Below are 13,534 nucleotides of genomic sequence, written 5' to 3'. Positions count from 1 at the left end.
ATACAAAGTCAATGGAGACCGTTGGATTGCCCAATCCCCCATATATATATAAAAAGACATTCACACATTGCAAAGTTCGAACTCGGCTTGTGCCAAAAAAAAAATTCAGGTTACTCTTTGATCATTTTGATGGTCTCCTTAAGATATTCTGCTGACTATAAGTAATGTTGCTCCTACATGTAAACCAACTCTCATAAGAGTATTCGTCTACTGTTAGATTAGGGTTAGTAAAATAAATTACCATTATGTACTTGCAAAGTTACTTGTATTCAGCAGAATATCTGTTGGGGAGCATGAAAATAAATTGATAGCATATATTAAACACACCGTCTACTAATAATCTAGTGAGAGTTAGTTGACTTATAGGTACTTCTAGTCAACAGAATTTCTAAAGGGAACCATCAAGTGTTACTGTCATTCAATATTTATTGCATTCACAAACGTCAGCCAGTATTCATTCAGGTGTCAGAACTGTTAGGTGTACATGCACTCATGAACTTCAGATACAAACTCCAAACTGATACTCCTAATGCAAAATTACATTTACCATATTCCTCCAGGGTGGTGATCTTCTGGAGACCCTGGCTGTTAGAATAGTGCATATAATAAAATATTTTGAATAATATTAAACATAAGATAGATAGACAAACTAAGTGAATTGAGGTCTTATAGTGTATGTACACATGTGGCATTATAATAATAGCATCATGATAAACAGGATAGCTGAAGAGAACATGGATTGTACACATGCTATTTTAGGCCCACGGAGAGGCTGTTATCTATTTGCTTTGGCTTCGAAAATTCCTGTTTTAGACAACTAGAGTGATGGTAACAAATGGGAACAAAGTATAGCTGCACAAACTGCCACTCTTGAGTACCAGGTGTTTTAGCTTTGCTTGTGGCATTATTTAAGTATACTGTTATAATAATCATGTGACATGGATTCTATATAAGACACTCTAGCTTGTTCACAGCACAGATCATGAGCACTGAGGGTATAAAGCCCTTGTCACTGCATAGCATTTCGTCTTTTGAAGGCACATGTTACAGTGTTGTTTGGATTGATCTGCTTGTCTTTAAGTCTTTACAGAGTCTTTGAGTCCTAGAATATTACGTTGATTATTGGATTGAGTTTGGACTTAATTCCATTTATGAATGTAATAAACTTTGCAAATGGTTCCAAAAACTGTTTACGACACTGACTTGTTACCGTGCACATCCATCCACTCTCAGTCAATTGAGTATGAAAGCAACGCAAATTATTGAACATTAAAAATGAAATATATCCAGGCCTTTATATTTTATACTTTGACTTAATCCTGCCCATTTTAAGCAGGTGATTGATCTGTTTTCCTGCTCTCTTTTCAATGAGGAAGCCAAAGTAGAGGTCAATCAGCCATCACGAGAGAGGTTAAGTCACTAAGGGAATGACTATGTTTACATGTGCACAAATAATGCAATTATTCTCAATAATCAGAGTAAGGACTTAATAGCAGTAAGATGTTTACATGACAGAGCAAACCTCTTCACTCCCGTATACATGCAATTTTCATTATTCTGATTATGCTAAGAATTGGAAGGTCCTTCAGGGTGTCGTGGAGGGGTGAGGTGTCCAAGTCGCAACATCTAGCTACTTGTGTGCCTCAGGGCTCAGTGCTTGGACCACTTCTCTTCATCTACATGTCATCACTAGGATCCGTCATTCACTGTCAAGTATGGCTGCCATCGCATCATCCAGGTGGATGCTGCACATTGGTGGTGGTTGAGGAGATCCTCCCCTTCTATGTAAAGCACTTTGAGTGCTGAGAAAAGTGCTATATAAATCTAATGAATTATTATTATTATTCAGAAACATGGATTTTCCTATCAACTGCTATGCTGTTGACACACAACTCTACCTCTCATGCCAACCAGAGGATCCGACGGTAGCTCGTATCTCAGCCTGCGTGACAGAAATTTCGTGCTGTATGAAGGACCACCACTTTCAACTAAACCATGCGAAGACAGAGCTACTTGTGGTCTCAGCCAACCCAACACTTCATCACAACTTCTGCATTCAGCTAGGTTTATCAACCATAACTCCATACAGGACAGCCAGGAACCTTGGAGTTGTGATTGATGATCAGTTAAACTTTACAGACCAAACTTGCAAGAACTGCCCAGTCCTTCAGATTTGCCTTATACAACATTAGGAAGATCAGGCCCTTCCTATCGGAGCATGCTTCACAACTCCTTGTCCAAGCGCTTGCTCTATCCAGACTGGACTATTATAATGCTCTCTTGGCAGGTCTTTCAGCATGCAAGAGTGGTCTTTAACGAGCCGAAGAGAGCGCACATCACACCTCTCCTTACAAAACCTGCACTGGTTGCCAGTTGCCGCTCACATCAAATTCAAGGCACTGATGTTTGCATACAGAACAACCACTGGCTCTGCACCGCTATACCTAAACTCATAACTTCAGACCTACGTGCCCTTCAGAAGCTTGAGATCTGCAAGTGAACGGCGCCTTGTGATGTCATCCCAAAGAGGCACTGTGGCGAGGGGGGCGTGGTTTTGCGAAGTCTGTATTGAGAGACGAGTCAGCGAGCTGTGCGGTGAGTAAGTGGGTCAAGTGCAGATGATGAACACCTGTGTCTGATTGCAGTGATTGGCGTGGAGACCGCATATAAGCTGCCGGGAATGAGAGAGGAGTGAGAGAGGCCTGGGACTCGCACGCGACTGCAGCAGAGCACACTGGCAAACGGACTGAGTTGTTTCCACGAGAGAAGAGTGTTTGGACATTGCTGTAGAGTTTCACTACGGTGAAGGTGCACGAGCGCACCTTTTTGTTTACTTTATTTTTGTTGCTAAATAAAGTGCGAGTCCCAATTCCGCCGACCCTGTCTTCTTCTTCCTACACCCACGCTGAGTTACACTACAGGCACAAAATCACTTAAACTGAACTTTACCTAGACTTTTCCAACCTGGTGGAATGACCTGCCTAACTCAACCCGGGCTGCCATTTTCAAGCTGCCATTATCAAGTTTACTTTTTCATCAACACCTGTCTGATTAATCCTAACATTTACAATTCAATATCTTTTTTTTTTTAAACTCGCTACATGTACTGTGCTAGACTAACTGGGACTAGTCACAGTAGGCCCTACTTGTATATTGTTGCCCTATTGTTGGTTTGATTGTTTCTATTGCTCTCCTCAGTTGTAAGTCGCTTTGGATAAAAGCGTCTGCTAAATGATTCAATGTAAGTCTGGTTATTTTTTACTGCCATTATTTGCATACCCCACAGCACCAATGATGCATACAGTAGGCATCTTACTGGCCAATGTTTTAATTTACTTTCATCACATTCAAAACACTTTTCTATGGACGTTTTGTTTATTATTTGGAGCTGTGATGAACATAGCAATGCCCCTGTAACTGGGGTTGTCTACGCTGCCGTCGCACCATCTCTGGATGAAGATAAGTAGCAGGGACTGCGCATCGAGTTGTTCAGCGATTCAGAGGAGAGGGACCACTTCAGAATAAAGTCACAGAATTCACTCATAAAGATGTGTTAACAACACATGGCATTCGTGTGCGTCTGAGCACATGTGCGCCTTGGTCAAAGTGGTAATAATGCAATTAATTAAAATCGGCGTACGCCACTTAGTTTACTGCGATTATGTTTACTAGGATTATGAGCTTAATCATAGTAGTTGGATTGGTGTATTGTGTTTACATGAGGTAAAGTTACATTATGATACATTTACATTATGAGTGTACAATTGAAATATATTTGGCAATTACATTAAATATCCAATAACTGGAAACGACAATACCTCTGCATTCTGTGAACTGAAGGAGTTTTCAAGATCAAATACCGAGGCAGCACTATCTGCACCCAACAGTCTTCTAGCCATCCGTTCCTCATAAGACATCTTCTGCTGTGAGGACAAAAATGCACTTATTCTTAGATTTTCATTCAGCACTTTTTTTTTTACCAATAGACAGATCAGAAATTCTTTAGATACCTGACTATTCCTTTGTTGAGGAGCTTTGTTTCGTAGCTTCTTTTCAAGGTCTTGGATGAGAGCATCTTTTGAGCCCTGAATGTCTTCATCTGTGGCACGAGACGCTGGTCGGGAAACAGTCTTCTTCAAGATCGGCTTTGGCAAGCTAGGGAAAAAAAAACCCGTGGGAAATTTGCATTGCTCAAAGTTTGCTCTTTTAAAGCTCTGAGATTTTAGTTATATTTCCTATTCCAAAGTATCAACTATCAAAATTTCACAATGTTTCTCTGAAAGCCCTTTAAGTAAAATAAAAACTAATTTTGACAGAGAGCTACAAATATTATGTGGATGACACCACTCAGAAAATATGGTCTTGGAAGTTCTGGATGAGAATTGTTTGAATTTTGATTACATATCTTGCCATATCTAAGCACATTTTGAAATATAGTGCAGATCCTCAATACAATCCAAATTTCAGAGAATTCGGTGATAACACACTTACGTGTTGGGTGTGTAGATAATCTGAGACACAGGTGGGGGCTGTTGAGGTGGAGCAGGTGTTTTCAGGGAATCTGGAGATATCCGAGGCTGGACAGTAGAAGGAGCGGGATTCAGTGATGGACTTAGAGGAGACAGAGGTTGTTCTTGGGCCTTTGGCGATGGGCTGTGTGATCTAGGGGAGCGCCTGGGAGAGGGCGATTGAGGTATGGAAATGCATTTTGCCTGAGAGCTCGGCAGTGAAGGCAGGACAGATGATAGGAAAGCTGCTGGCGACAGATTCTCTCTGTTTGGAGCAGCCCGTGCTTTAGGAATCAAAGTCATGCTGGAGCACATTGATGTGCGAGTGGCTGCAGGCTGAGTCGGGTTTACCGACGGCACAGCGGTTGAAACTGGGCAGCTGAGATTGTTCGGCTTGTTGATCTCATTGTCGGGTGTGTGATAACTGGGCAGGGACTGAATGAAATGACGAGGACGCTCATAATTAAAGGCGCTGGGGGGGTAAAGTGATGGCGAGAAGGTGGGCAGGTCAGTCACATTCATGGCTCTGGGTTCCACTGGTTTACTCAGCTTGCTGGTGGAAAGGAATGGATGTGGAACACTGTTTTTAACCCCTGTCGGTGGAGGATCAAGTTTGATCATTGAGGAGAGCTGTGTAGCTTCAGTCACCTGACTGGCAGAACTCTGTTTGCCTTCTGTGTCTGCAGGAGACTCAACCTTTTTGATGCCTGACTCCAGCACCCTGTTTGGAATGAAAAATTTGGCTTGGGTTACTCAGGTTAAAAAAAAATGGACATACACATACTGATGATTTGCAGGCACGTGACCTAATTCAAACAAAAGTGACATGAGCGACAGAGACCATGGTATAGCAAAGTTTAGTATGGTTTAAATTTATGTAAATCAACTGTGTTGTCATGTGGTGATATTCACATGAAATTATTACTGAATTAATGTTTCCATGGATTCAAAAGGGACAAATCTTTTATCTTTTTTTTCCTTTTTTTGTGGGACATGTATTTGTTATAATTATTATGTTATCTGTGCATATCATGAATTTTTTTTGTTTTTTTTATTATTATTTTTTTTTTAATTTTTGTAAATTATGTGCACTCATAATCTTTAATCAGAAAAGACTGGGAGACCTGTCACTCACATGTGATCGACCAATAGCAACCCACAACCATCCAATCAATTCACCATGGACAAAATCAAGCCCCGCCCTACATTTGTTCTTGTTCCGCCCATTTCACACAGATATACTTCACAATAGGGAAAAAAGACTATTGCAACTTCCATTTAATGCTGACTTTAACATAAAGTACAAATAAAAATAAATATAATTTACATTATACAATCCTTTTTACCCTTGAATGAACATGACAGTGGTTCGTTACATTGTATACTGCTGGTGCTGGTGTGTCCCTGTCAGGAAGCCATGTGGCTAAAAAAAGTGTTATGAGGCAGCGACTGACAGACGTGGCAGGTGCAGTTCATTTACAGCTACACTGGCACTCAGTTACCCTGTTTGGAGGTCATTGTGAATAAGGGTCTAAGTGCACTAAATGACATTTACTTCTCAGTAACAGTTCAAACATTTAGAACAATGTATAAATGTTAGATGGTGAAATCACTGCTTAATTTAAAAGCAGGTTTATATTGATATTCATATTATTTTATTTCCAAGGAAGGTTTAAATATATAATAATAATCAAGCAAAATATTTATTAAATAAAACAGACATTTTAACGTTAACAGCTGTGCCATTCTGATTAGCAATGAATGTGTTTCATTGTGGTTACTGTCCATAATGTTAGTACATTCTAAAATTAATTAAATAATCAGCATAGCAACTTGAATGTACCATGACAATGAATTTGAGAATTTCTTAGTATCAGGCATGTCCCTTTTGGTTTATTGACAGCAGCACTCAAGCTGACATGAACAAATCCTGATGATCATGTTATCCAGCATGATTTGAGAATATTCAAAAGAGCATCTTGAGATAAAATTGAAAACATTTGAGCGCCTGTACAAAGAAGTTTTGAGTCAGTCTCACAAATTTACTTGTTTATTAGTGAAGAAAGAAGTGCAGAAATATTAATAGAATCTAAAACGTTATTTTGCTGTACAAATCAAACAATTTTATTTAGTTGTTTTATTTGCATGTTTACATAAAACTTTTAGCCTTGAACATAATGACAAAAAAAAACTTTCTTTATCGCAACACCAGAAGCAAATGCTTACATAATATATTAAATACTTTCTAAACTAACAGTGCATCCAATATGACACAAACACACAGCAATGAGTTAAAGGTCAAAAAGCTTCAGCGATGAAGTCATCATATTGTATGACCAACAGGGGTCAAACTTACAGTTTATAAAGCAAAGAAGACGTTTTATTTTACGTACTGAAAAAGGAAGGCAAAGTAAGTACTGGTTATGCATTAAAAAATGATTACATTGAAATTTTGGATAAATAAAGTTGTTGGAACAGATATATAGATTTTCTAGTCATTCTGACTGCAAGAAAGTGTAAAAAGATTATAATTCTGATTAGCAATATTGTGCTTACCTGCTCTTTGAAATGATTTTGCTAGCCAGTAAAGTTGGTTTTGAAAGGTGTAGTGCGATTCTTTGGCATCTGTTCACTCAATGAGATACTGGTGGGCTGTTTATCTATAGAAAACTATGTGAGCAGCAGAAATACGCCCCCTCCATTCCTGAGCAACCACCCATTCAACACACGGATAATACACACTGTAGACATAGAAGACTGAGTAAATCTGCTCACTTGATTTATTCTTGTTGTGAAGTGTGAGGGTTAGCTGCAGTAATCGAGGATACAACTGACTTTTACTGAACACCAGTAAAAACCAAGAACTAGACACTATAAAATAATGCTAACACTAGACTAGAAGGAACTCAGGAAATATCAGGGCTTAAATACACAAGGAGGCTAATCAACAGCAAAACATAATCAGTAACCATCGAAACAAACAAGTATCGTTTCACAGGCAAACAGGAACACAACCAAAACAAAACACAAAGAAACTAACATAATTGTGACATTACACCCCCTCCCGAAAGACGCGTCCTCGGACTGTAAATAAATAGCAAAGTCCAAAAGAGAAGGTAGGGTGGGGGCTCTGGAAGAGATCGTGGAGCTGGAGAGGGTTGTGACCAAGGAGGGGCTGATGGATGGAAACCACCAGAGGAGATGATGGAGGGAGGATCCAGATGATGACCAAAAGCACGGCCAGGATAATGGACCACGGCGAAACCGATGGTGGGAGGAGCCAGGGTGGAGTCAGAGATATAACCACCAGTGGTGGAGCCAGGAGAATTGGAGACCCAGGCGGAGCCAAGGAGACACAGAGACCGGTCAACACTTAAGGTCCTGGAGGCCAAGGTGAAAAGCCGCGGTGACGAGCAGCTAAGGGGGGAGCCATGGTGCCGGAGGACTGAAGCGTAGCTGGTGGGACCGAGGACCAAGGAGGAGCCCGATGGAGCCGAAGAGGTGGAGGGACGAGGCTCAGCCGAAGGCCCGGAAGTCCATGGTGTAGGGAGAGTGACGATTGAGCCGGAAGGATGAGGGAGCCCAGTGGAGCCGTGAGGATAACTGTCTCAGGTGAAGCCGTGGGAGGTAGAAGCCAAGGTGGAGCCGACTGTTTGACGGGACGAAATGGAGTAGTCTGGCTGGGATCTGGGTTTGGAGCAAGTGTGCCGCACAAGTCGCGAAAAGTGAAGCCAAAACGTTTTGATCGCCCCCAGGTGGCTGGGACCAGTATAGGTTATAAACCCGCCCTCTCCATGTAATCTACTGGGATGTGAGACAAACTAAATCAAATTACACTTCAAATAATTTTTTTTCCAAAGATGGTTTCTGTCATTTTAGGTATCTTTTTTATCACGCTGATGTAAATTCAAGTGTTTGTTTTTTTAAACTTTCCGGGGTATATATAGGGGGAGATTGGAGCTTTAATTTTAATTTCTACATTTCCATAGCTGTTTATTTCACACCGACATAATGAGTTGTTCAACACCATATTAGGACATTGGCGAATTCACTTTTCTACAATGGAAGAAAGTGAAGTTGCGTCGTGCATCTTTTTCTACAGTCTATGGTTTGGATTGGGGCTGGCATTGACCTCATCCATGAGGCAGATGGTGAATGGAGAGTCATTTTGGCACAGCATCCAATCTTGGCACAGACACGTCCAGGGTGACGCATGCCAGATCGAAAACTGACTTTTAATGAATACCAGGTAAAACCAAGCACTACAGGCTATAACATAAAGTTAACACTAGGAAAGTAACTAAGGTGAAGTCAGGGCTTAAATACACAAGGAGACTAATCAACAGAACTAGAGACATGTGCGTAACATAATCAGTAACCATGGAAACAAACAAGGATTGAGAACACAAGCAAACAGAACCAAACCAAAACAAAACACAAAGAAACAAACATTCTTGTGATATGAAGACTGCTGTCTAGCTAGTGCCTCCACTCTTTGATGGTAGCCTCATAGCCAACTGCTAATGTCCCACATTATAGTTTTGATAAGTGAAATATGGGAATAGAGGGCAATAGATACAGTATATTCCTGCTTGCAACTTGAAGCCTTTGACTTTCAATTCAAACAGAACAGAGAAATCTTAACAGAGAAACCATCTATTATCATAGCATGTTTTATATTCACCTTTTTCCTAACAGCCTACTGCTTTTTAGATTATGGGAGGCACTTCCAGTTTGGGAAAGTTCTACTCAAAACGACTGAAACAAATTATTTCAAAGGTTGAGCTCAAATAATCTTTATCGGTCAATTTGACTGAATGAGCTGTACAATTTCTTTATTGTTCTATTATCAGACAAGAATATCTGCTAAGAGCTCTGTTGTTATTTGCTGATGCTTTAACATTTTTACATTTTCTTGTTAATGTTGGATGGTTGAAGGCTGAGTAGAATAATGTCATCTCATTGTACCCAGTTTTTGATAATGCTAATTATTGCGTTCACAGAACAAACCTTTCTCTGATTGTTTACAGTTTAACGGAAGTTGCATAATTTGTAAAAAGCATCATGGTGCGTAGGAAAAAAGATGGATAACTCAAACAAATGAGTTAGTGACATTATAACTCCAGGTGAACAAATTTAACATATTTTTATCTCCTGCTACAATTTTTTTCTATAATTTAACTTGACTTTTGAACTTTTGACTTGAAATTTCTGATTTCTTTTGTCTATAACCCCAAATATGACTTTTGTCTATATTTCTGACCTCTAACAATGTTGAGGAACTTGTTCCAACTATCTCTAATTATATTTAGGTATACTTACCATTAGAAAGTTTGTAAACTTGAAAGTTTGTAAAGTTTGATATAGACTATATTGCATTTAACTTGGATGGTTTTATGTTCTTTGTAGCCACCAACTGATCCAAAATAAATGTCAAGAAACAGTATGTAATATAAACTTATCCTATTTATTAAATAAATAAATAAAAAACCACTGTCAGGACAGATCATAAAACAAAATGCTAGCAAGAATTATTTTATATTTAAAAATCTGTTTGTGAAAAGTCACTGAGGGACTGATTTGAAAAGTTAGTAATAAAATGAACAAAAAAGGTCTATTATTTTGCATTTACACTTCAAGACTCGTTCTGAAGTCTAAACAAAAACTATTGCTGTTTTGAGCAGTGTTGAGCGGATTCTGACTAACTTAAGCACATCTGATTGGCAATTGTGATCATGCGCTCCACAGATATGTATGTGATTGACTATAAAGCTCAAAGCTGCAAAAATATGTTGTAAATAGAAACCTTCACAGAGTGTTTACACAAACACTCACAGAAGCATTTCAAGCAGCTGGCTATCAGGGGTACTGATTGGTTGTCAGGCTTCTGGTGTGTTCTAGTCACACTACACACAAGGAAGTGCTGATACAAAGTCTGTAATCAAACGCAGGCGATAACAGGAGAATCAAAATGCATGAACAAACTCTAGTACATAAAGACAATACCAGACAATGAACTAACTTATAAACCCACATGTAGCTTGGAATACAGAAATGCACATGAAGAGATCCAAAAATATGCACACCATTCGACAAATGTTGATCTCATTGCATTGCAAATCTCATTTATTTGTGAAATCGAGAATGATCACATTTATTTGTGAATTAACTTTCTTGTTTTAAATCTATATATAACTGTAACAACTATAGCCTTATAGTTAACAAACCCTTGTGGGATCAATTCTTTATTAGATTATATAAAATAAAATTAACAAATTAAAGCATATAAACTGAGCTCATTTAAACGTCCCAGTGTCAGGGTTATGTTTGGTTTCTTGCTTCTTTCTTTCCAGTGTCTTTGTTCCTTGTGCTTCTTTTCAGGTTGAACTTAGGGACTGTGTACACAACACCGTTTTCAACTAAAAACGCAAACATTTTATGCGTTTTGCCCATTAATTTACATTGCCTCTCCTATTGAGCTCATTTGTTGGCTACTGTAATCATGAAAGTATTCCAACAGCAACTGATTTGGCTCAGATCATTCTCCTTATTAAATAATAATGAAACTATCATTAAAGGGGTGGTTTACTGCTTTTTTTCTTTGCATGATTGTGTTTATGGGGTGCAATATAACATGTCTTCGTGTTTTGTTTTGTTTTAAAGCCTTATTTTTCATAAATTTCACCTTTGTTGTAAGCCGCTTTCTCCTCTGTAATTTGAACGACCGGTTGACTTCCTGATCCTATGAAACCACTCCCTCAGAAACAGGCAATGGGCTCAAATTGGTTAGTTGGGCCGGTGTGTTGTAATTGGCTAAACTGCATAGTGCACGTTGTCCGGAAACTTCACGCCCATTACCTTTACAGCCGAAAGTTGCATGTGCTCCGGTCAAATGTAAATAATGGTGTCAATACTGCCGTATCAGCTTGAGCCAGAATCAGACCCAGAAAGCGGCAATGAAGAGAGTCAAGCATAACCTCCCCAAACACGGCTCTTACAAAACGTTTCTGAATGGTACATTTTTGTATTATTATTATTCTATTCTACTATTATTATATAAGAATTTCGATATGCTGTTACTTGAAAATGCTACTGCTGCTTGTTAGCTTTTGAGATACCGTTTTCTCCTGACTAAATATTTAATATAACTGAATAAATGACTGAGTAATACCGTTTTTTTAAAGTTATTGTTTTATCGATATAATGAACAACCGTTTATCTATTCACAAAACTTAGTTTACTCGTGTATCGTTTTCTTTAGGTGTACATGTGGCAACTGTGTTAAAATGCCAACAGAACGTGAAAACATCTGATAACAGCAGCTGAAGTTTGCTGTTGCGATTACATATAATTTTTTAAACTCTATACACGTTTGTCTTATACACACAAAATCTGTGTGACACACAAAATCATCGAACTAACTGGCTACTATAAACAAACAGCGTTGGCATTGGTTTACGTTCTTGATCAAATCGAAAAATTACATCATAAAGTATACATGGAAAATACATTTACAAAATCAGTACATAATTACAAATTCAGGTCCAAACTGTTTGTACGTGTTTGTCATAGACACAAGAAATAGCATAACTAAGTGGCTACTAAAGCCAGCGCTGGCATTTGTTTACGTCCTCGATAAAAACTAAAACACTACGTCTATAATACATGCAAATACATTTAAAATTATTAAGTCTTACTTACAGGTTGTGGCCCAACAACTGCTGCCTCTGGTTTTAAAGTTGGAACTGCTTCATGTTTTAGTAACAGTTGAATTCGTGGAGATTCTGGAAGCTGTCTTCCGTAAAATGCGCAGCACAGAGAGCTAAATTACGATTTAAATTTTCAGGAACATAATCAAACATAAATTGTAGCCATTGTTGACGAACTACAGCGCCCGTAGGAAGCCCGAACACAGAAGACCTGACAGCTGGGTGAAAATAACACACTTTCGACGGCATGGCTACTGCTCTCCACTATAACTCTCCTCTTCGACAAAGCAGCAGAAATATGGCCATGCCCCCTTTTTTGCATATTCCAGAGGGAGGGTTGGTTATGGGTTAGTTACGTATAAAACCCGGGAGTATCTCGTTGTAGTCCCATTCGAGTCGTTTTTGTAGGCATTAAACTTCCTGATTTTTAAAAGACGATATCTCTGCTTACGTTGAACTTTCAGCGCAGCAACTTTGCAGATACTGTTCATGAACCAGCAGCACCATTACACACTATTTGAAATGAAAAAAGTGAAATTGCAATCAACCACCCCTTTAACACTGCAGTTATTTGTCCTTCACTAGAAAGCAATCAAATTAAAACACAAATGTTTTGTTTCTGCCCACTGCGCAGGATTTATCATTTCTTTTCTTTTTTGCAACAACAGAAGTGTGCGACCAGGCACACAAGCAGCTTAGATGAGAAAAACTTGAACAGTGTCTGCAAAGCTTTTTCTTCTAGACTTCTTGGCTTTCTGAACTCCCTGTCTGACAACAAATGACCCTAACCCTAACCAAGCCAAGAAGTCATCTGCACTTTCCCACTTTTTTATTTTTACAATGTCTTTGTAGCATTACTGTACTTTCCAAATGTGATTTTAAATCTGATCTTTGGTTGACCTCTGCATCTTAAATCCTAGCAATGCCAAATATCCTACCGTGCTGCAGGGGGGGCAGTCTCTTCCTCAGAACTGTCAGGCCATTCTGGAGGAGGAATTAGTGTTTCTTGTAGTAACAAGGGATGCTCATCTTGCTCTAGTCCAGCTGAGCTTATAGAGGAAGGCTCATCCTCATCTCCCAAAACCTCCTCTAGGTCTTGAAAGAACACAATTATATTATTAAAGTATTAGTTCACTTCAAAATTAAAATTATGTCGTCATTTACTCAAGTTGTTCCAAACCTGTATGAGTTTCTGTCTTCTGCTGAACACAAAGGAAGATATTTTGACGAATGAGGGTAACCAGACAGTTGATGTGCTCCATTGACTTCCATAGTATTTTTTTCCCTACTATGGAAGTCAATGGGGTCCATCAACTG

The 13,534-nt window shown here is 39.0% G+C and overlaps 1 protein-coding gene across 3 annotated transcripts in view; it reads right to left on the bottom strand.

Annotated features, from left to right (window-relative positions):
- myot (myotilin) overlaps positions 1 to 13,534 on the bottom strand; it is a 33,338-nt gene that overhangs the window by 9,119 nt on the left and 10,685 nt on the right. For all 3 annotated transcript variants that reach the window (XM_077235681.1, XM_077235683.1, XM_077235682.1), the window contains exons 8-12: positions 13,156 to 13,312; positions 4,492 to 5,229; positions 4,011 to 4,155; positions 3,819 to 3,923; positions 548 to 585 (exon numbers count right to left, since the gene is read on the bottom strand). In XM_077235681.1, coding sequence (XP_077091796.1) covers positions 548 to 585; positions 3,819 to 3,923; positions 4,011 to 4,155; positions 4,492 to 5,229; positions 13,156 to 13,312 — 1,183 coding nt within the window. The remainder of the gene's footprint in view (positions 1 to 547; positions 586 to 3,818; positions 3,924 to 4,010; positions 4,156 to 4,491; positions 5,230 to 13,155; positions 13,313 to 13,534) is intronic.

The sequence above is a fragment of the Siphateles boraxobius genome, unplaced genomic scaffold (assembly GCF_051911475.1).
Source record: "Siphateles boraxobius isolate OS27281-9 unplaced genomic scaffold, OSU_SipBor_1 2, whole genome shotgun sequence".
Classification (NCBI taxonomy): domain Eukaryota; kingdom Metazoa; phylum Chordata; class Actinopteri; order Cypriniformes; family Leuciscidae; genus Siphateles; species Siphateles boraxobius.
This window is presented reverse-complemented; position numbering and strand designations above follow the sequence as displayed.